This window comes from Podarcis vaucheri (genome assembly GCF_965113315.1).
Source record: "Podarcis vaucheri genome assembly, chromosome: 18".
Classification (NCBI taxonomy): Eukaryota; Metazoa; Chordata; class Lepidosauria; order Squamata; family Lacertidae; genus Podarcis; species Podarcis vaucheri.
This window is the reverse complement of record NC_138756.1, coordinates 2166274-2189751: the sequence shown is the minus strand read 5'-3', so window position 1 is coordinate 2189751 and position 23478 is coordinate 2166274. Positions and strand designations below refer to the sequence as shown.

General features: G+C 48.1%; 1 protein-coding gene across 11 annotated transcripts in view; it reads right to left on the bottom strand.

The window, feature by feature from the left end:
• GATAD2A (GATA zinc finger domain containing 2A) overlaps positions 1–23478 on the bottom strand; it is an 83691-nt gene that overhangs the window by 31432 nt on the left and 28781 nt on the right. For 5 of the 11 annotated variants that reach the window (XM_082206414.1, XM_082206415.1, XM_082206411.1 and 2 more), the window contains exons 2-3: positions 8229–8317; positions 1272–1417 (exon numbers count right to left, since the gene is read on the bottom strand). In XM_082206414.1, coding sequence (XP_082062540.1) covers positions 1272–1304 — 33 coding nt within the window. In that variant the 5' untranslated portion in view covers positions 1305–1417; positions 8229–8317. Of the gene's footprint in view, positions 1–1271; positions 1418–8228; positions 8318–12965; positions 13120–23478 lie in introns of those variants that run through there. The other 6 variants (XM_082206420.1, XM_082206421.1, XM_082206419.1 and 3 more) reach the window with 4 other exon arrangements.

The window sequence follows — 23478 nt, the reverse complement described above, 5'->3', positions numbered from 1 at the left end:
AAGGCAGATGTAGAAAAAAGGGGGGTGCGAAGTCAAGGACTAGGGGGGGTGCAATGAACACCATGAGCCCAGCCCCCAGGAGGATCACCCAGCGGGGAGTTGGCAAAGAAAAAGCAACTTTTCTCCAAACCAGGAAGGGGGGGGGGAAGGTTTCCCAGGATGCATTGCACAGGAGAAAGAAACTTCCCCCTCCGTAAAAAAACAAGGTGGAGGCAGGAAAAGCAATGCTTTTGCCGCAGGTGGCCTGTCCCTGCAACGGAAAACCCTTCCAGACTTCACAGAGCCGAAGCAGCAGCGCATTTTGCAAACCACGAGGTCTAGGAAGCTGCTCTGTCAATTTGGGAGAGAGGCAGGATACTCTGGCGCCCAGCCCGCTGCCACCGGCTGCCAGGGGTGCCAACCTGAATAAAATATTGAGGGGGGGGGCAGGTAAGCCCCACCCCACAGAATCGAGCACATGCTGCGGTGTACGCACACTGTTTGAATGGCAGTGCCTATCAACTTTGGAGAGGGGCAGCCCCCAAATATGGGGGGCCCCAAGGGACCTTGGCCCCTAGGAACTGGCTCCTCAGATCAAGGGGCTTGCCCACCCCCCTCCGCAGATGGTGTAGGGACTCCCCTCTCCCTGCAGGCAGCGTAGCCAATGGTTAGGAGTGGTGGCAGTCAGAGCCCAAGATCCAGAGGGGTTGCAAGGGCTCCCCATTCCCAAAGCTCACAATTTGTCTGCAGAATTTTGCACCCGAAGAGAGCTGTTGTTTGTTTGTTAAATTGGTACAACGCCCTGTCAGGGCGGTGGACAGCACAAAGATGCAGAACAGAAGCACAAAATGCGGCATGAATAAAGTTGTGTTTGTGTGTAAACACCTTGCACAACCGGATCCCAGCAGGACTTAAGGAGGAAGGCGAACTGGACCTACAGCTACGCTTGAAGTGCTCCTTCCTGGGGTAGGGAAGCCACAAAACTCCTTTCAGTGGCCAAGGAGCCTTCCAACTCTGCAATTCTATGATTTAGTGGTTAGTCCAGCCTGCAAACTAAAGGAAGAAGAAAACCTCACAATCTTTGTCAGTTTCAGCCTAGCTACCTCTCTGCAATTCTCGACTCGCCACTTGCTTAACACCCGCCACCCCTTTTCCTGTCTGTCACAATAATGGGGGGCAGGCCCTTCTATCACTTAGAAGACAGGACGCTGGGGTTGGTTTGTTTGCAGCCCCAGAAACTTTTTTTAAAAAAATACCCCCAACCGCCTCCCTTTAAAGAAATGGAGACAAACCTGGTATAATTCAGGCAGTGTCTTTTCCAGCATGGGGTGCCTTGTGACAGAATCCTATCACATATTGACATAAATTCACCTCCTGCTCGGAAGAGAGGCGAAGGGAAAAGGAGCTTGCGGGAGAGTAATACCGCTTTCTTTCGCCACTGCAGGGAAGGTTATAAGGGAAAGGAAAGAAAAGAAAAAGCAAAGGGTAAATTTCAGTTTATGAAGGTGAGGAGAGCCCTGCAGCTGGCTAGACCAGAGGGGAGTCCCATTGAGTCCGGCATCGTGCCCTCACAGTGGCCAACCATATGCCCCCAAACAGAAATCCACAAGCAGCAGCAACTACCCAGCCAGCAACTCAGACAAAAAGAAATCAGGTATACAGACATTTCCATACATAGCTGCCACTACAGCCGCCAGAGCAAGTTCTACCTGCTGCCCGACAAAAAGGAAATCTTTCTTGATCCTGTGAGTTTTGGGCAACCAGCTAACTCTGCGTGCAAACAAACGTACTAGGAAAGGGGCGGTTTGCAACACATTAAAACATCAAATCAAACAATCCAGAATAAAATAAATTCAAGCTTCAAGGAAAATAGTTCAGATCCTTCTAAGGGACCCCAGTTGCCAACCTGGAACCCAGAGGTCTCCGTGTGGTCGCAAATGGGCCTGCGCCAGTTGCAAAAGGTGCCTGCTAATTTCTAACTGCCTGGAGAGCCGCTGCTGCCAGCCAGTGTAGGAATGCAGAGCTAGAGGGACAAGTAGTCCGGCTGCATAAGGCAGCTTCCAAAGTTCCTATTTCCACCTCTGATGCAGGGATATTGAGGGAAGAGCTTTGGGAAAGGGCATCACCCTCACCATATGGACAGATCTACACGGGAGGAGGCATGCTTATTATTTGAACACGTTCCTTGTTTACCCGAGCAAGGTGGTGGCTGAAGAAGACTGTTGCAGGCAGCCCTAAGACCCCTGGAGAGAAGAATGCTGTAACAACTCTGAGATGTTTTTAATTGCAACTGCTTTAAAAATGTTTCAGCTTTATTTTTGGATTGCCCATCTCTCTGCTGCCCTGGGCTCCTTTGAGAGGAAGTGGTGGGTTTAGGGTTATGACAGGTGCAACTGGCTTTGTGGCTTGGCCTACCGTGCAGGGTCGCTGTCTAGAGCAGGGACAGGGATGTTGAAGCCTGTGTGGGCTGGGGGCAATGCACTCTTCCCCTTGAGTGCTTTTGTCTGGTTGGAGTCACAGCTCGAAGGGACCCCAAGGGTCATCTAGTCCAACCCCTGCAATGCAGGAAGCTTTTGCCTAACGTGGGTCTCGAACCCACGACCCTGAGAGTAACAGTCTCTCAACCAACTGAGAATTACCCTCGCGCCTCTCGCTTCCCTGAATGCATGCAGAGGGGCATGTGAGAGTCCATGTATAGAAACTAGCTTGCTTTCTAAAAAATATCAATGCCACCTGAACAGCAGCAGCAACAACAGCCCTGCAAGGGAGGGCCACATGCACAGACCTCTCTGGGCTCCTTCTGGAGGAAAGTAGGGGTGCAGGGGGGATAAACCGAACAAGCCAATAAAAACAGAGAGCCACTCAACTTAGCCTGCAGAACGGCAGCCTCTCTGGACAAGAACCCGGGCTGTTGCCTCCAGCACTAATGCAAATCAAAGCCTACATCTTAAGGAAATGGGTCTCCAGAGGGAGCAGAATGCTGGAGAGGCGAAGAACAATCCCCACTAGACAACCCAGGAAAAACATCGGTGTGTAAGGAAGGCGAAGAGAAGAGGACGATGGCTGCTGTTCTGCCAGCACAGTCAGAGGTGGTAAATGCCTCTAGATCAGGGTTTCCCAAACTTAATGCTCCAGCTGTTTCTGGACTACAACTCCCATCATCCTTAGCTAGCAGGACCCGTGGCCAGGGATGGCGGTAACTGTAGTAAAAAACACACAAAAACCCACCAATAAACAGCCTAAGTTTGGGAAACTCTGCGGTCTGGATTCCAGTTGTGCTTGTGGGCTTCAACAGGACGGGATGCTGGGCTAAATGGCCTGATCCTGAGGCCGCAGGGCTCTTTTTATGTGGCGAGCGCTGCATGCGAGTGCAAATAGCTTGCGCCAACTTCCATTTACAAGCTTTTCAATGTCAAGTGAAACAAAAGTTTCCTCTGCCTGGACCTTTTTTATTACACTCTGTTCCAGGAAACACTCTTCCTCCCTTGATCCTTATAAACCCACTCCCTACTTATTTATTCTGTTGAATCAGAACCGTAGAGTTGGAAGGGACCCCAAGGGTCATCTAGTCCAACCCCTTGCAAGGCAGGAATCTCAGCTCAAGCATGGAATTGTACCTGTGGACATGCTAAAATATGTATTTTTTTAAAAAAAGGAAGGTCCCCCTCCTCTCTCCAAGTAAACAGAGTAGTATTCTTGGTTGTAATAAATAATAATAATAATAATAATGTTATATATGTTTTAGCCTTAAAGAAAAGCAGAAAATAAAAGTTTCTCTCCTTTATGAAACAGGTCCCTTAAAAAACAAAAAACAAAAAAAATCCAACACATTTTCCCTACATTCCTAGAATTATTTGGAAAAAGAAAAATATCAGATATTACAGCTCATATACCAGATTGTAGCTGTCTTCAGTTCTACTCAGAGTAGCTCCTTGAAAATAATGTTGGGCAGGACAGTGCAATCCAGTCAGGTCTACTCTGAAGTAAGTCCTATTAAATTTTCTGGGGCTTACTCCCAGGTAAATAAGGTTTAAGGATTGCAGCCAAACTGTAGGTCCATTGATATCCACCAACCTACTTACAGCAGGACTCAAGTTGAATAAAGACTGACATTTATTTTAAAAGGCAAGTTCTATTTCATTAACCTGATATGTATGCGCATATATATATATATGCTATGTCTGAAGAGAGAGAAATCAAGTTGCATTTTGGGATTCTTTTAAAAAGGTGTGTGTGTTTGGAGTCAAAGCTTTAAAAACAAAATAAAGGGGGGGGGACTCTACAGAGTCGAGCTTTGAGCTGCAGCACACGAAGGGTTAAGCCCTGCCATCTTCATGCCATTCACTGATATGTCCATTAAGGGTGTTACATAACAAAATGGCAGACCTTAACCCTTCCTGTGCCACACATCCCCATCGCTTGTCAGTCACAGGAGCCAGGCTGTTGAAAGCAGCATGAGGACACAACCCAAATACAAAAAAATCCCCAAACCCCCGCCTTTTTCGGGGGGGGGGGAGTGTAGAGAAATGGGGGGAAAGAAAGGACAGTGGGTGCTTTAAGGAACCCTACCATGCCTGCAAAATAAATAAATAAAAGTTGGGGGTGCACAAGTTTTGGGTTTTTTAAAACATTTTGTTTGGTTATTCAGGATTAAAGCTAATTAGAAGTTATTTAATTTAAAAGCCACAGGGCAGTGTGGAAAGATTCCGAAACATGTTGGTAGGCAGTATGTTTAATACTGGGGGGGGGGGGAATGTGGGGGGGGGGTGAAAGGGACACAGTGACTCCCAATGTCAGGGCCAGGGAAATGTCTGTGTCCCTCCAGCTGTTGCTGACCCCTCAGGTCTCAGTAGCCCCCCCCCACGCATTGTTTGATAGAGTGTGTGTGCGTGCGTGCATGTACATGTGTGTGTGGCAATGGGAGTTGTAGTACAGCAGCGCCTGGAGGGCCAAGGAGCTCCTGCCCTCTGTGGATGGAACATGCATTACATGCGCACACAACTTCGGGATCTCTGAAGGGGATGCAGCGCAAGGAGCGGAGGTCTTCCTGCAAGCACCCTTCTTCCATACAACAACAGCGCACCAAATCCCTCTCCTTTACACATAGGGAAGAAAATGGGAACTTCAACCACTAAAAAAAAGGGTCTGCAGCTGGGTCCTCATCTTGGTCACACTCATATATGACCACAATGCAGAAGCCAGGCAGTGGATATGGGGAGAAGGAGGTCGTGTTTGATGCTGCTTTTTCTTACAGGGAGTCCCATTGCAGGTGTCAAATCCAACAAGTGTAGCGTTAGCCACCACTACTATGCCAAGGAACTCAAGTTTCACCTGAAGTTTCCACCTGTTGACTTTTGGCAGCTGGTAGGAAAGGACAAGGACTTGCCCGCTTACATGGGGCATAGCTGTCAACTTTTTAAAAGGGAAATTCCCTTATTCCAAATAGGATTCCTTGCAAGAAAAGGGAAAAGTTGACAGCTATGCTATGGGGTTAGGTCCTCCTTGCTCAAAGTCAGGTGGAGAAGAGAGCATCTGGGAGCAAGCAGAGAGGCTCCCCCCCCCCCCACACACCACGGACCAGCCACCTGCATTTTACGGGTCCAGCCCTACCTGGGTCACTTAAGGATCATGGCAATTTCACTGCAACACCCAAACTCAAGTGGCCTTGTTTGCCAAAGGGAGAAAGAGAGGGAGGGAATGCATAGGAAACTAGGCTGAGCACACCTCAAATGATACAGGGTGGACTTCCTATTCCTGCCTCTTGCTCTCTCACACACAGATTTTGCAACGCAGGAATATAGGTCTGTCGCATCAAGCACCGTCCGGATTCCCTCAGCGCCCAGCCAGAGATGCCACAGGGGAACCCTGCAAATGGGAGTTGAACACCACCAGCCCTCCCTGGCAACTGATCTTAAACTCCAAAACTCAGGGGCTGTTTGAATTCCTCTCTGCCACCAATTTGCCTCCTTCGCTGCTTCCCATGGCAGAGAATTGCAAGAACTGGCTGTGCTCCTAACTAAAGGCTGCCCCTTAAACAGTCTTCAAGGTTTTCCTGGCTGTATCAGATGAGTTACTGCCCGTTCCTAACTGTGCCACCACATACCCCAGATTGTTTGTAGGGGGGGCAGGTAAGCCCCCCCCATAATTGATCACAAGAGGCGGTGCACACATACCATTTGAATGGCAATGCCCATCAACTTGGGGGGCCTTAGCCCCTCAAATATTTTATTGTGGGGACTCGAAGGGACCTCAGCCCCTAGGAGTGAGTTCATATGCTTGTGATGCACAGCTACTGCCTCTAGAGATTGGGGGGGGGGGCTTGGGGGCAAATGCGACCCACTGTCCAGCCCTGAGGACTCTTCTCTTTTTCCACGCCACACCTCTTCTCTCCCAGGAAATGCCCCTCATCATGGTAGTCCTTTCGCTTGGTTGTAATAACAGAATCACAGAACTGTGGAACTGGAAGGCACCAAGGGTCATCTACTCCAACCCCTTGCAAGGCAAGGGGGGCGGGTTAGACAAATCTGCACAGGACAAGACTTATCAGCAGATACCAGCCACAGTCACTTATGTTCTCCCTCTACCATTGCTGGGAGTTGCAAGTGGGGAGAGTTGCTGCTGTTCAGTGTTAGAAACTCAGATATATAAGCTCTGTAGACAATGTTAGGCAAACTAAGGCCCAGGGGCCAGATCCGGCCCAATCGCCTTCTCAATCTGGCCTGTGGACGGTCTGGGAATCAGTGTGTTTTTACATGAGTCGAATGTGTGCTTTTATTTAAAATGCATCTCTGGGTTATTTGCGGGGCATAGGAATTCGTTCATTCCCCTCCCCCCAAAAATATAGTCCGGCCCCCCACAAGGTTTGAGGGACAGTGGACCAGCCCCCTGCTGATAGTTTGCTGACCCCCTGCCATAGACCAAGGTCACAGTCGCCAAAATGAAATGTCTAGTTGCCATTCTGGGGTAAGTCGGCTCTAAAGTCTTATTTTCCAAAGGATGGACTGACTGTGACGGATTCTCAGTTAAACGTCTGGCTAGTTCAGACGACAGCCTTGGGCTTGGTTAAGAGCTTTGAGAACTTAAAAGAAGAAAAAGTCACTTTATCCAGTTCACATACATACTGGCCTGTTCCAACCTCTTTTTCTTAATGGTTACTCAGACCATTCATGACGTGGGAATATTCTTCCCAACTCTCAGCAGGGCAGTGGGGGAAGCCAAGACAAGCGACAACAATTCACTATAACTTTGTTCCCTGCTCCTGCTCAGGCTGCACAGAAAAAGCATTTTGGTTCCTGAAATTTATTCCGATTGTACAGATAAAATATAATGGATAGAATTCTACAAGGTTGGGTATTAGTGTGTGAAAACAGTCCAGGCCCAAGGACCCCCAGGCAGGCGCCTCCAGATGGTGGAGGTGTCAGGAAGCATCCTGGCAAATTCACTTGGTCGCAAGTGGTCAAAAGCCAGCTGCAAAATGTGCCTGGTTAATTTCGAACCCTGCTGCTGTTGCACTGGGGTCCTGCTTTGGGCTTCCCACAGTGAACATCTGGCTGGCCACTGCAAGAACAGGAGGCTGGACTAGACGAGCCCTTGGCCTGATCCAACAGGCTGATTCTTACATTTGGGGCCCAAGTCCTTTATCAGGGCAGCTTAATGTTTCTGGGGGAACAAGAAGCTAGGGCTGGTCCCTGCGGATTGCCCTCCAGCAACTGTGGTACCTTGCCTTGGAAAAAACAAAACAGGAGAGTCCAGCTTTAGTCGCCAGAACCAATTCTTATCATTTTCCTTTTTTTCCAGACACCAGGCCACAGTGACATCTTAAAATCATCATCATCATCCTCAAGGGTTGTCACCGACTAAGTTCTCCTCAGAGAAGACCCATTGAAATTAATGGATCTTACACAGTCAAGTCCTTCACAAAGAAAATAAGAATAGCCTGCTGGATCAAGCCCATTTAGTCCATCATCCTCTTCTCATAGTTGCCAACCAGATGCCCATTGTGGGAAACCCCAAGTCGGATTTGAGCACACAGGCCCCTCTGGTCTCCTGAAAAGCATTTGCTGCCTCCAACCAGCCACTGATCGCCTCCTCCTTCTCCATGAATCTGTCCAATCTTGCTTTAAAGCCATCCAAGTTGGTGGCCATTCCTGGGAGGAGTGAGCTCCACATTCCGGTTTCTGTGGATCCGCTCTGATTTTGACTACTGTTGGGCTCAACCCTCCAAGTCACACAAGACAGGAAGCTCCTACCTGTCCCAGCCGTTCATGGGTTCCCAGGAAAGGTCTGCTCAGTCCTTCCGAAGGTTGTTTTGGGGAGGGAGATCCCGACTACAAGAAACCTAGGGAGAAGGCAAAAGAGAAAAAGGTGTACTGGGTTACTGGTGGAGCAGGCAGATATTTATACAAGAGGTTTGTAGACCTTAAAAACATAACCTGGTCCCTGCAGGATTTGGCCATCCAGTCCAGGATCCTGTCCTCACAGTGGCCAGCCAGATGCCCACAAGGAGGACCAGAGCAACCAACTCTCCCTGCAACGGCATTCATAAGTGTTTACTGACCATGACAGTGGAGGGAGAAGATAGCCATTGTGGCTGATAGCCACTGGCTTTTTTAAAAAAGAAGGGGTGGAAGAACTGAACAACATGTTCCCTGTTTGTTTTGTATCCCGCCCTATACCCACCAGTCTCAGAATGGTTACAACATAAAATCACAATATAAAAACACAAAATACACAATCAAAATAAAAACAAAAGCAGCCCAATTAACACTCTGATGCAGAGATACGAGTACTCTGCTGAAATAAAAAGCGTGAGCTGCAGAGCCCTTCTCATCTGAAGCTGCCTTCAACCCAGGTGGACAGGTGGGGTTGTTCGGAGCAGGATTTGGGAATGCCTGAGGCCTTGCGGGAATTGCTGGGACACTGACACTCGTCAGCCCCCCTAGGCGGCATGACCAATGATCAGGGACGATGATGGAACTTGTGATCCCCGCACCATCCGGAGGTTCCCCACCTTAGTTTGCTCCAGGCTTCCCAGTCCAAAGGCCACATTCCCTTTTGAGGGTTTCCACCCCCTCTCTATCCTGTATTCCAGGGTTCCCCAAACTTGAGCGTCCTGTTGTTTTTAGACTACAATTCCCATCATCCTTGACCACTGGTCCTGCTAGGTAGGAATGATGGGAGTTGTAGTCCAAAAACAGCTGGAGACCCAAGTTTGGGAAACCCTGCTCTATTCAAATGAAGACATTATTATTATTAATTGCCTTTACATCCCACCTTTTCCTGCAGGGAGCTCAAGCTGGTGTACATAGTTCCTCCCCTCTCAGCATTTATAATTCAAACAACACCCTGTGAGGTGGGTTAGGCTGAGAGGTAGCGACTGGAGCAAGGTCACCCAGCGAATTTCCTGGCCAAGCAGGGACTCGAACCCCAGTACTAGCCCAACACCCTAATCACTACACCACGCTGCTGCAGAGTTCAAGGACATACGCCAGCCAGGCAAACAAAGCAGGGCTGGGGGCTGGAGGGAGGTGTATGGCCCTTGAACCTGAGGCCCCCGCCCTTGTGGTCTACTCTGACTGATGGTGGGCTCTTGAGGCATTCAGGTCGAGAGGGGTCTTCCCCCAACCCCAGAGGACCTGAGACCTTCTACATCCAAAGCAGGTGTTCTACTGCAGAGCTAAGGGGACTGCCTTCTTTCAGAAGCAGTTTCTAATATGGCTTCAGCATTAGAAATTCAGGTATATAAGCAAGGAGCCAAATGGCTCCTTAAACCAAGACTACAGTCGCCAAAATGCAATGTCTAGTTGCCATTTTGGGGCAAGACAGCTCTCAAGTCTTATTTTTCAAAGGATGGACTGACTGAGCTTTGAGAATGTAAAAAAGCAAAAGCGAAGTCACTTTTATCCAGTGACAGTCCACAAATCTATTGGCCTATTCCGACCTCTTTTTCTTATAATGGAGACACGGACCATTCATAACATAGGAATATTCTTCCCAACTCTGAGCAGGGCAGTGGGGGAAGCAAAGACAAGTGACAACAATTCACTTTAACGATGTTCACTGCTCCTGCTCAGGAGGCAATGAAAACACATTTGGGTTCCTGAAATTCATTCCAATTGTGCAGATAAAATATAACCGATAGAATTCTACAGGATGCAGTATTCGTGTGTGAAAACAGTCCCAATCCACGGATCCCCAGATGGTGGAGCTGTCAGGCGGCATCCTGGCACCCAGGCATCTTCCCTTGGTCACGAGTGACCGATAGCCAAGTGCAAAAAGTGCCTGGCTAATTTCAAATGTTTGTCTGGCTTGGCCCCAGGGGTGGGGAGAGAAAAGATTGCCTTGAAGTCCTAACTGAGAGTAGTTCTTTGGACACGGACTTGACATTATACTCAGCTTGAAAAGCAAAAATGAAAGGAAACAACCAGTGAGAATGTGCCAGGGCAGGAGGCTCTGCTTTGAGCCAGGAAGTTGGTGGCTTAAGTAGATCTATAAAAAAGGTGCAGCCCATCCACACCTAGTCACCCATGCTGCTTTTTCACACTGTAGTGGGGTGGGGGGCTCACAAAGTGGTTGCAAGGCTGTCCCTGGTACTAACGGAAATGGCCCTCCCTGTCCCATCACTATGTGAGCCGCGCAGAACCACCCCCAAAATCTGAACCACGGCACCTCCACGGCCAGTATTTGTTTGGCCAGGATTCTTGGCTTGTATCTAAGCTTAGCAATACTCAAAGGAGGCCCATAGCATCAGAGTAAATGACTTACTTAGGCCCATTAATTTGAATGCCTCTGCCTTAGATGCCCCAGCCTCTCCAGGCGGCTTCCAACACATAAAAACAAATTAACATGTCAAACATTAAAACCTTCCCTACGCAGGGCTTCCTTCAGAAAGCCAAATACAGTGGTACCTTGGTTTAAGAACAGCTTAGTTTATGAACAACTTGGATTAAGAACGCTGCAAACCCGGAAGTAGGTGTTTTGGTTTGTGAACTTTGCCTTGGAAGCAGAATATGTTCCATTTGTAAATTGAGTCCCCCGCTGCTATGGGAAAGAACGCCTTGGTTTAAAAACGCTTTGATTTAAGAACAGACTTCCTGAACTGTAGTTTTATTTCCTTGACATCTGACGGGAGAGTGTTCCACAGGGTGGGCACCACCACTGAGAAGGCCCTCTGCCTGGTTCCCTATAGCCTCACTTCTCACAGGGAGGAAACCTCCAGAAGGCCCTCGGCGCTGGACCTCAGGGTCCGGGCTGAATGATGGGGGTGGAGACGCTCCTTCAGGTCTACAGGGCCGAGGCAGTTTAGGGCTTTAAAGGCCAGCACCAACACTTTGAATTGTGCTCAGAAACATACTGGGAGCCAATGTAGATCCTTTAGGACCAGTGTTAATATGGTCCAGATGGCTGTTTCCAGTCACCAGTATGGCAGCCGCATTCTGGATTAGTTGTAGTTTTCAAGTCACCTTTAAATGTAGCCTCAGCTGGATGCAACCTCTTGTGGCAGTGCGTTCCACAAGCTAATCAGGATCTATTCTGCACAAATCATTGTTAGGAAGCTGCAGCTCAGTGGTCAAGAATCTGCTTTGCCTGGTTCAATCCAGGGAGGGTTGGGAGAGACCTTTGCCTGAAGGGATGGAGAGCAATTGATGCCACTCAGTGCTGGACTCTGTATAAGAAAGCTTCCTATGTTCCCAGTATATGCAGCCAGCATGGGCACTGATGGGGGGGGGGGTGATAAGTAGGAGGTAGAGCCCCTCAACATCCAGAGCACCCCAGATGTTCCTCCATCCTTGGCCTATATGGAGGGACACACCTCTGGGCTATAGATGGGCCCAGGGTCCTACTCTGCTGCACATATGGTAAGTATCATAGAATCACAGAATTGTAGATTTGGAAGGGACCACAAGGGTCATCTAGTCTAACCCCCTGCAATGCAAGAATCTCTTTGCCCAATGTGGGGCTTGAACCCACGACCCTGGGATTAAGAGTCTCATGCTCTACTGACTGAGTTATTTCAGCATCCAAGGCGCATAACCCAAATGCACACTTAAATAATGCTCAAGCGCACATCTGCAAACCAGCAAGTTACAGGTCGGGGCAACGGACAGGTATATTACAGAAACCCAATACTGGAGGGGCTCTGAATTAAAACATCCACCCCCCCCCACAAAAAAAGCAAGGAAACACACAAATTCCTGGCCCCTAGGGATCCAAGGTTAGACTTGAAAAACCACTTGAATAAATTAACTCCCCCTCCCACCTCAGAAACTTGGGATGGGGCAGAAGTCCCCTCCCCCAAGAGCTGTAGGAGAAGAGAGAAACTTGAGTAACTGGCCAACGGTTCCTTTATACAGGGCCACAGATCATTTTATTATCGCATGAAGCCTTGCTCTTCTAATTTAAAACAAACACAAAACCAGAACAACAGCATAAACGAGCTTCTCCTGGGGCAGTTTTGATCACAAACACAGCTGACACAAACCCCCAATTGCACAGGATTTTAAAACTAGAGTTGGAACACCTTTGCCCTCCCCCAAAAGTAGCAGGAGACTGAAAACACTGTTTTTCAACACCCCCACCCCCACTTAAAAACCCTTGTACCCCTTAGGATTCTGGAAGGATGGAAGTTGTGGATCGGTTCTGTTGTTGTTGAAACAGGAAGCCCCTTTGGGTGTGCCAGGCGAGGCACAGAGTGGTATCATAAAAATTAGGTGCAATGTTTCGGTCTCTGGTTCCCTTCCACTCTCATTCTGCTTTGCAAAGAAGAATTTACCAGCTGCCCGGCTTTCTGTAGGTTCCCTCCTCCTGTTTCCCGGCAAACTCCAAGTCAACTTCTCTCACGCAACCCGCCCCCCACGAAACTGCCTTTTTTTTGGGGGGGGTGCTTTGCTAACAAGAGAGGGGAAGAGAAAAGGGGGTCCAGCTTTGGGGTGCAGAAGGGAACGAACAGAAAGAAGCGAGCCCAGCACCCCGGACCACGGTGTTACCTACGCGCGGAAAGTGCCTGGCATCCCGAGCAGCTGGCAGCTGTTTTCTGCCGAAAAGAGGAGGAGAAGGGGAAAAAGAAAGAAAGAAAGTAAGCCAGGGATGAGACTCCCGGGAAGCAGCTCTCCTTCGCCTCTTAAGGGAGCCAATAAAAGGAGGCTGGCGGTGGTGCCCCTCTTGTAAGCTGGTTTTAAGCTTCCGGGGCAGTTGCAGGAATGACCTTAGGACTCTGAAGTGGGCAGGGAGGGAGAGAAGGGACCGTCTTCAAAGAGGCAGGATTGCAAAGCAAGATTAAGTCCCCCGCGCGCCCGGTGCCATTATGCACAAAAGCAAAGTGCGCTTGTGGCACAGGAAGGGGCTTGGAAATGGATCCTGCGCGTGCCATTAGCGTGGCGGGGAGGGGGGGATGCCGCCCCACGGCCAAACAAGGCAGCCAGTCACTTACTGGGGGGGGGGGGGTTATTGTGGCTGCTGTCTGCTTGCTTGTTTTGCAAAAGTCAGCTCCGGAGGATGACGGTGGTTTGGGATTTATTGGGGGTTAAGGAGAGCAGCGCGCGCTCAGAGTCCCAGGAGAACCCGCTTCACTTCCGCACGGAGGACCCCAAATGGGAACTCGGGAAGCCGCTTTGTGTCGAGTCCATCTGGCTCCCGGGATTGCCTACACTGACTGGCAGCACAGGGGGGCCTTCCCAGTCCTCACCTAGGTTTGCACCCAGGACCGTCTGCCTTTCAAACCTCCGCTGCAAATAAAGGAGGATTCCATGTCCTCATCGTTCTGAATAAAGTGCTGATTCTGCTGGGAGTGAAAGAAGGTGCCCATGCTGACCAGTAATGTTTACACTGGCTGGCAGCAGCTCTCTTGGGTTTCAGACAGGGAATGCAAAGCAGGTTCTCTACCAATGAGCTACGGCCCCTCCCTAAACAGGAAGCTGTCTTAAGCTGGGTCAATGGTCCATTGAACTCAGTACTGTCCGCACTGACTGGCAGCAGCTCTCCAGGGTTTCAAACAGGAGATATTTCCAGCCCTAAGTGGAGTTGCTAGGGACTGAACCTGAGATCTTCTGCATGCAAAGCAGTTGCACTACCATTGCCCTTCCTCCACGGCAGGGAGTGCTATTTTGCTGCCCATATGCCCTGCCATACCCTGGGCTGGTCCCTTCAACATTCCTAAGAATGCTGAGTGGCTCTGGATATACTGCCTCTAACCATGGAGGTTCTGCTGGATCAGTCCAAGTCCCCACGTCCTCCAACCAGCCCAACTCAGGGAAACTCAGAAACAGGCTGCAAAGGCAACAGCCTTCCCTGGCATTTTTGGTGTCCAGCTCCGGGAACTCAAGAGATAAGACTGCTCTTCAATATGGAGGCTCCACAACAGCCACCACAGAATACATCACAAAGAGATCTGCTAAGCAGACGGAAGGGTCCATCTAGCAGGGTGGCTTGTCACAAGCCGACAGAACCCCAGACAGGGGCTAGCCAGATGGCCGTGGAAAAGGAAGGCCACTGTCCTCCTGGAAATGGAGGGACCGAACGCCATGCTGGTTCTGCCACACAAAACTGTCACACACACACTCCGCACCCCTGAGACAGCCCTGCTTTAATATTTCACAGAAAGGTGAGGAGAGACGCCAACTTACGATGCCAAGTGGGGATTTCTCGTAAGTTTCAAACAAAGCACTTTGAGATATGGGCTGGGGGTGGAAAAGAGAGATACAGGTAAATTGTGGTTTGCTTATGTTTTTGTTTGTTTTAAAGGGCTAGGTCCAAGATCACATGACCTGTTGCAACAGCTTTGCAAAACTTTGTAGGAGCAGTAAGTGGTGGAGAGGAGTTTATGGGGATATTTCACCTAGGGAAGCTTTTGGTTTCTTTAAAGGTGATGTTTGCATACAATCCCCCCCTGCTGCTGGATCAGACCCAAAGGAGACCCACCTAGTCCTGAATCTTGTCATCACAGCGGCCAGCCAGATGCCCCCATGGGATGCCCACAAGCAAGCGAAGACAACTCCCCTCTACTGTGGTTTCCAGTTAAAGGCATTCAGAAGCACCTACTCTCTCCCAACTGTGAAGACAGAACACAGCCTCCTTCTCCTCGACTCTTAAATGGCTCCTTAAACCAAGGTCGCAATCACCAAAACAGAATGTCTAGTTGCCATTTGGGGGCAAGACAACTCTCAAGTCTTATTTTTCAAAGGACGGACTGACTGCGATTGATTCTCAGTTAAACATCTGGCTAGTTCAAAGGGCAACCTTGAGCAGGCATAGGCAGACCTGGCCCTCCAAATGTTTTGGGACTACAACTCCCATCATCCCTGACCACTGGTCCTGTTAGCTAGGGATGATGGGAGTTATAGTCCCAAAACATCTGGAGGACCGAGTTTGCGTATGCCTGGTTAAGAGCTTTGAGAACTTAATGAGGAAAAGTCCCTTGATCCAGGGATGGTCCACATAACTATTGGCCTATTCCGACCTCTTTTTCTTTATGCTGACTGCTCCTGCTCAGGCTGCACAAAGAAAGCATTTGGGTTCCTGAGATTCTTTCTGATAGCGCAGATAAAATATAATGGATATGAATATACAGAACAGGGTATTAGTGTGTGAAAACAGCCCAGATCCGAGGATCTCCAGGCAGGCACTTCCAGATGGTGGAGACACTAGGCGCCATCCTGGCACCCAGGCCCCATCAATTGGTGGCCGTCATCCAGGTGAAAATTATGCTTGGCGCCTGGCTAATTTCGAACACTGGTTCTCACAGTAGCCAGCCAGGAGCCTGAGAGGAACCCCCAAGCAGGACCTGAGCAGAAGAGCACTGCCGTTCATGGTTTCAAGCGACTGGAATTTGGAAGCAATTACTGCCTCTGACCATAGCCATGGTGGCTGGAAACCATTGGTGGCTGGCTTCTTCCACCTCCAGTATGACAGTCTCATTCTCTTTTAAGGCAATCCAAGCTGGCGCCCATCGCTGTCTCCTGCAACAGTGAGTTCCACAGTTTAACTCTGCACTGTGAGAAGGAGGATGGTCCTGAAACTTCCAGTGTTCAGCTTCCGTTGATACCCATGAAAGAGGAAAACTTCTCTCTATCCACTTCCCCTATGCCTTGCATAATTTCATAAACTTCCAACAGTCTTACCTCTTTCTCGCCTTTTCTCTACGCTAAAAAAACCCCAAAGCACTTGGGGGGAGTGCAGAGGGAAGCTGTGGAGGGGTGTGGCCTGGGGCAAGTTTCAAGGGGCAGACACAGAGGCTTGGGGGGGGGGGTATTTGGCCCCTCAGGGGCTGAGGTTCACAATCCCAGATTTACAAAGTGGTGTTGAATTTCTCCCTTCCAAGGCCACAAATGACAAATCTAGTACTGTATGTGCAACAGGGTGTGTGTGTGTGTGCTGGTATTCTGTGTTATTAGCCACAATGGCAGCCCCAGGCCTCTGGAATCAAGTTACCAGCTGAAATCAAGATAGGGTCTCAGTGTTTTCGGCAGCTACTGAAGCATTTTGCATTTAAGGCCCCCTTTCCTTGAAGCAAACATTAATTGTGCAATTGTAGAAACGGTACCTGCTGATTTTCAAGAGTTTGGGTTCTTTTTTCCACTTCATCTTATTGAAGGCTGATTCAGTAGCTGCCAACTATTTATAAAATTGTAAGATAGGTTACTAAATAAACAGAATCTTCACGTGACAAGGAAATATACCCCAGAACATCAAAAGCTGGGAGAGACACTGGAGGTGAAGTCCATGGCTCTCCAGCTCTCCTTAATGGGCTTTGTGGAAGCATTTGATGAACTTCAGAAAAGTAGGATGCTGGATCTGTGCCTCCCTGCCACACGACTGAAACAGAAAGCCTGCTCTCAAAATCTAGGAGGGTCCCACCGTTTGTTGAAAAGTTGGGTGACGATCCATCAGAGTATACAATAAGAACATCAGAAACTGCCTTTTATCAGGTCAGTCCCACTGGCTCCATCAGAATTTCTACACTGACTGGAACAGCTCACCAGCAGTGTCCGAAATCCCCCAGGTGCATTTTGTGACTGGCATCTCCACCTCGCTGTGTCCTCCAGCTTTCTTAAGCAGGTAACCCGCAGAGCTTATTTATTACCTTATTCTCCCACCTTTTTCTCCAAGGGGTGCAGGATTCACCCTCCCTACGATGACCCTGTGAGGTAGGTGACTGGCCTAAGGTCACACAATGAGCTTCATGACTGCGTGGGGATTTGAACCCGGATCTCCTAGTCCTAGTCTGACCCAAATCCCTATACCACGCTTGCTTCCTAGAGTACTTTTGCTGTGGGGCAGCTATATAAATTAAGTAGGTAAATAAATAAATATGGGGAAAGCTAAATGTCACTTAGAGAAGGATCTAAAATATTTCCCAGGAAGTCTGAATTTGCTTTATTTTGGATTGTTTTACTTGATGTTTTAATGTGTTGTAAACCGCTTTGAGGCTTTTGCTTTAACATAAAAAGCAGCATAGAAATGAACTGAACAACAACAACAACAACAACAACAACGGGGGGGGGGGATGGCGATTAGACATTCTGCTGTGGTGACCACAACCCAGGTTAAAGGTGCCATCTGGCAATTAGCTTATATACCGTATTTTTTGCACCATAACACTCACTTTTTTCCTCCTAAAAAGTAAGGGGAAATGTCTGTGCGTGTTATGGAGGGAATGCCTACGGGTGGCATGCCTACAGATTTTCCTCCTCTAAAAACTACGTGTGTGTTATGGTCGGGTGCGTGTTATAGAGCGAAAAAATACGGGTATATCTGAGTTTCTAACACTGCTACACTGCTCTCCAGGGTTCCAGGAAACAGCCTTTCCCAGCTCTTCCTGGAAATGCTGGAGATTGAACCAGGAGCCATCTGAATACAAAGCATTACTCTGCCACCCAGCTACAAAGTACTCAGTCCTCAATGTTCCGAATAGAGCTGATTTACGCAGGAAGCCACCCTAGACTCATGTTGCCCACACTGGTTGGCAGCGGCTCTTTATTTGTTGCCATGAGGACTGCAATCTTGCGCTTTATTTTTAGGGAAGGGGCACAGGTGTACACACCAACAGGCACCTCTGGGTAGGGGTGGGAGAGATACCGTATTTTTCCATTTATAAGACACCCCCATGTAGAAGACGCCCCCTATTTTGGGAGACTCAGATTTAAGAAAATGGGGGAGATGTATCCATGTATAAGACGCCCCCTAATTTTTAACATTATTTTAAAGGGAAAAAACCTAGTCTTATACACGGAAAAATACAGTATCTGCTGCCTGAAACCCCGGAGAGCTGTGCTGCCAGTCAGTGTTGACAATACTGGTATTTGGCATAAACAGTAGAGCTGGGTGATATATCAATATATCACCCCAAACCGGTTTGAAGTCCCTATCATGATATTGGTTTCATAATTCTTGACCTGGCAATATATTGTGAATCATGATGTCTGTGTGTGCATGCGTGCATTATGCAAAAATCACAATGTGGGGGAAACTGTGAAGCCAGCCAATGCATCTACAAAGCTCCATCCTTATTTCAGACATTGTGATATATCAGTATATCGCGATGTTTGGCTGGTGATATATCGCAATGTTGAAAAGCAGGTACCGCTCAGCTCTAACAGAGAGGCAACTTGCTCTCATCCCAGCAAGCCCCTCGTGATGGCAGCCAGAGCTTTCCCGCAGCATCCTTGGCTTTCAGAGGCAGCAGGATTTTTCGCTCCCGGTTCCCCAGTGGATTGCACAAGGAGAAGGCCTCAAAATGGTCACCGTAACAGTATGCTGGCACCAGCCCAGGACTTAATATAGCAGAGCCACACCCACTTCTTCGGGCCTGGTGTGTGTACGTGGGCCTGTGCGTGTGAAAAAGAGAGAATGGAGCTGCAATCGCCTCCTACAAAAGCAAAACAAACCCCCCCCCCTCCCGTGCCATCCTCACCCACCACCAGGTCAGACAGAGAGGGAAAACCCCCCCTCCCAAAGTTTGACATCCTTCCCTGCCTGCCTTCCCTTCACTAAAGGTGTGTGTGTGTGTGTGTGTGTGTGTGTGTGTGTGTGTGTGTGTGTATGAGTGTGTGTGTGTGTGTGTGTGTGTGTGTGTGTGTGTGTATATATATATATATATATATATATATATATATATATATATCGTGCACAGGAAGAAGTTGGTTCCCTTGCTGCAAGAGAGGAGGAAATAAATTTTTAAAATCCATCTGGAAATGAAAAATGGTTCACCTTGATGAGATCATAATCATTTCTTTTAAGAGAGGAGGGGGTTGAAGATGCCTGGAAATAAGTGTTTGGGCGGGGGCTCAATATGGAGTGCCCTGCGGCTGGATCTGGCCCAAGGGGGCCCACCGAGTGCAGTCCCCCCCCCGTCCTCGCCAACCAGATGCCCCCAATGAGAAGGCCACAAGAGCCACCAGCCTCGGACAGTGGAGGGAGAACCTAGCCCTAGTGGCCAGTAGCCCCTGAGAGACTTCCCCTCCGCGTATTTGTCTTATTAATTCTATTTATGGAATTTGTTAAAAGATAAACAATAATCCAACAACATTTCAGGCTTTGCAATCAGTCGGTCAACCTAGGACTTCCCCTCCCTTCCCTCCATGGTTTCCCCAAAATTTAAATTTGTGCTGCATATTAGTTACTCCATGTCTTCGCTTCTGCAAAAAACAAAAAAGCCACAAAACACAAAACTCCACCATCCTTCCCACTGCTGTCCCCAGTCAAATCCTATTTGTGTCTTAACACGTTTACACTGAGTTTTTAAATAATCTACAAACATTTTCAAATCCTACTCAAAGTCAGTCTCTTTTTTATCTCTAATTTTACAAGTCAGACTAGCCAATTCTGCCAATTCCAACCGCCACTCCTCTTTCAAAGGCATCGCTATTCCCCGCCATTTTTGTGCATATAATATTTGAGCTGCTGTAAAGAAATAGATTTACCTGGTTTTTGAAGGGGACATCTGTTCCCATTATGCCTAATAAAGAGGCTTCTGGACTTTCTGGGAGAATTACCTTAAATATATTTTTTATCTCATTATAGATCATTTCTCAAAAGTGCTTAGCCACTTTACGCGTCTATCACATGTGATGAAACGAGTCTTCTGCTTCTTCACATTTCCATCAGATGTTTGACGCAGATTTATGCATCTTCGCCAACTTAACTTGGTGTCAGGTACCACCTGTACATCATTTGCATTAAGTTTTCCCTCAAAGTATAACACTTTCTCCATGATATATAAGCCAGGCGCATGCAGGAGACAGACCCAGACGAAATGAGAGTCCTGCCAACATTAAAAAGACCAGCTCCATCAAGGCTCCTTTCCCACAGTTGTCACCAGGCAGCAGCCATCCCATGAGGCTGCCTCCGAGGGGGAGAGAAGAAGTGGGATGCTTTCCATCAGAACTGCTGAAAGACCAGCCCCATTCAGCACCTCCTGCCACCGGACTGCTTCTATGCCAGCCGGCCTTTCTAAGAAACTACTGTGTGGGAATCAGTGCCCAGCTTTGCTTTTTTCCTCTGCCCTCCCTGTCCCTTTTGCCTTGTGTGTCGTATTTTTGTTTTTATTTTAGATTGCAAGCCTTGGTTTTACGCAAGCCACTTGAGGAAGCTTTTTTTGGCTGAAGAGCAGGCCATATTATATTATATTATATTATATTATATTATATTATATTATATTATATTATATTATATTATATTATATTATATTATATTATATTATATTATATTATATTATATTATATCATATCATATTATATTATAATATTATATTATATATTAAATTTATTATTATTATTACCCGGAGGCGCGTTCGCAACATGAGCAGAACGCAACCCACATCTGCATGTGCGCGGGTCGCAATTCACTGCTTCGGCGCATGACGTCATTGTGCGAGCGGTGAAACCCAGAAGTAACCCTTTCTGGTAGTTCCGGGTCGCCGCGGGATGCAACCTGAAAACGCTCAACCTGAAGCAAGCATAACAAGAGGTATTATATTATTGTTGTTGTTTAGTCATTTAGTCGTGTCCAACTCTTCGTGATCCCATGGACCAGAGCATGCCAGGCACTCCTGTCTTCCACTGCCTCCCGCAGTTTGGTCAGACTCATGTTTGTAGCTTCGAGATTTATATTATATTATATTATATTATATTATATTATATTATATTATATTATATTATATTATAGTACCCTGCCCATCTGACTTGGCTTCCCCAGCCACTCTGGGCAACTTACAACAAATATAAAAGCATAATAAAACATTAAAACTCCCTTATACAGGGAATAGTTATCTTTCTTGTGATATGATGAAAGACAGGGAGGCAGTGTTTTGTAAGCTTGCCCACTGAAGAAAAGCCACTGAGGAAATGCCCTAATCACTAGGGACAATCGTAATTCTGACAAATGCGCTTAAATAAATAAATAAAAATCAAACAACAAAAGCAACATTTCCTGAACTATAGAACGCAAACCAAGATCTGCTGTCTGATCATTTCTCCAACAAATCCACTGTATGAAAGGAAAGTGCTGGTCCCCTCCATCCACACTGGACACTTCTGCAATTGCTTTAAAGCAAAGATGAATTAACAGAGCTAGCAGCAGGATGCATAGCCAGATTCACGAGGCCTGGCCCTTCTGGAGGAATCGCGGCCCTTTTTTTTACTTTCTAAATTTCTCAAGAGGGAGTCGCCGGAGAACTCCTGTGGTTGCTAAGCAACCACCTTGGGGACCTTAGCTTGGTGGACACCATTTCAAGAGGTACAATAGACACCCCCCCCGCTATAATTATTATTATGTTCATATATATACACACACACATTGCAGACAGGCAGGCTTTGTTTGTTTGTTTGTTTGTTGCAAAGTTTTGCTGCGGCCCCTAACTTGGTACATTTGCAGCTCTTGTATATTTTGGGGGGAAAGGGTCCTTAAAAAGCGGGGAGAGAGAAAAAGAAAGAAAGAAAGAAAGAAAGAAAGAAAGAAAGAAAGAAAGAAAGAAGAGTTGGAGGGAGAGGCATTGAAAGGTGTCATTAACAGGAAAGTGAAGTTCTTAATTTAGCCACAAAGAGAGAGGAGGTTGGCGATTGCAGGTGGGGGAGGGGAGAGAGAGAGGGGAAAAAAGCATAATTAGCCCAGAAAAAGGTTTCCTGCTGGCTGGCCAATTTGCCTCGATTTTTTGGCACAGAGGGGACCAAAGTCAGCTAGCAAATGAGATGCAAGCCCCCCCCCTCTCTCCCTACCCACAGATTTTGCGATGCTCAGCTGCCCAAAGGTAGCTCAAGATTCCTGCTTTTTGCTGGGGAGGGGCAAGATCCGCAAAGCCAGCATGGCTCAACTCACTTGTGGATCCCCCTTTGGGGGCATCTGGCTGGCTGCTGCTGCGAAAACGGGATCATGGGCTGCTTCCCCCCCCCCAGCATGATCCACGGGGAAATCCAGATGTTCTTGCAGACAGCTTGAAAAAGAGGATTAGACGAATTCATGGGGGAGGAGACGGCTGTCAGTGGAAACTGAATACCAGTTGCTGGGAGCTGTAACAGTGGAGCTCTCAGGCCTGCTTACGGGCTTCCCTTGGGGGGGATCTGGCTGGCCACTGTGAAGACCCTTTGGGCCTGATCCAGCCGCGGGCCTCTTCTGATAATCCGATTACGTCTATAGGATTGAGTTCTTGGCATGTTGAAGTGCATGAAAGCTCGCTGTTTGTTGGCTAACATTTTCAGCGCTGGCAAAGAAAAAAGGGGTGGGGGCAAGTCTGCCATCGCTCCTGCGATTATTTGTACACCACTTCCGAAAGGGTGGAGGACAGCACCCTCAAGGTAGTTTCAGCAGGTACCTGGAAAAGAATCCCTGAGTTGTCCTCCCAGTGACATCACACCGTCCACTTGGCTGCGCAGAGGAGTGACATCACCATGACATTAGCACATGACTCCCTGGCAGAGTGGACCGAGGCTGCAGTCATAACCCCACACACCAGGGAGTAAGCTGCATTAGAGTCAATGGGACCTACTTCTGAGTAGACATAGTTAAGAAATGCCCATCCACCAAAAATTGCTGTTTGAGCACCAAAAAGATTGAAATAAAAAGCAGAGAGCATTCGGAAATGCCTTATTTATCAGTTATAATGATTATTACAGGTAGCTAGACATGTTGCTCTGCCATAGTTGAAACAAAATAAAAAAAATTCCTTCCAGTAGCACCTTAAAAAGGTAAAGGTACCCCTGCCCGTACGGGCCAGTTGTGACCGACTCTGGGGTTGCGTGCTCATCTCACTTAAGAGACCGGGAGCCAGAGCTGTCCGAAGACACTTCCGGGTCACGTGGCCAGCGTGACGAAGCTGCTCTGGCGAGCTAGCGCAGCACACGGAACGCCGTTTACCTTCCCGCTATAAAGTGGTACCTATTTATCTACTTGCACTTAAGGGTGCTTTCGAACTGCTAGGTGGGCAGGAGCTGGGACCGAGAGACGGAAGCTCACCCCGCTGCGGGGATTCGAACCGCCGACCATACAATCGGCAAGTCCTAGGCACCCGCG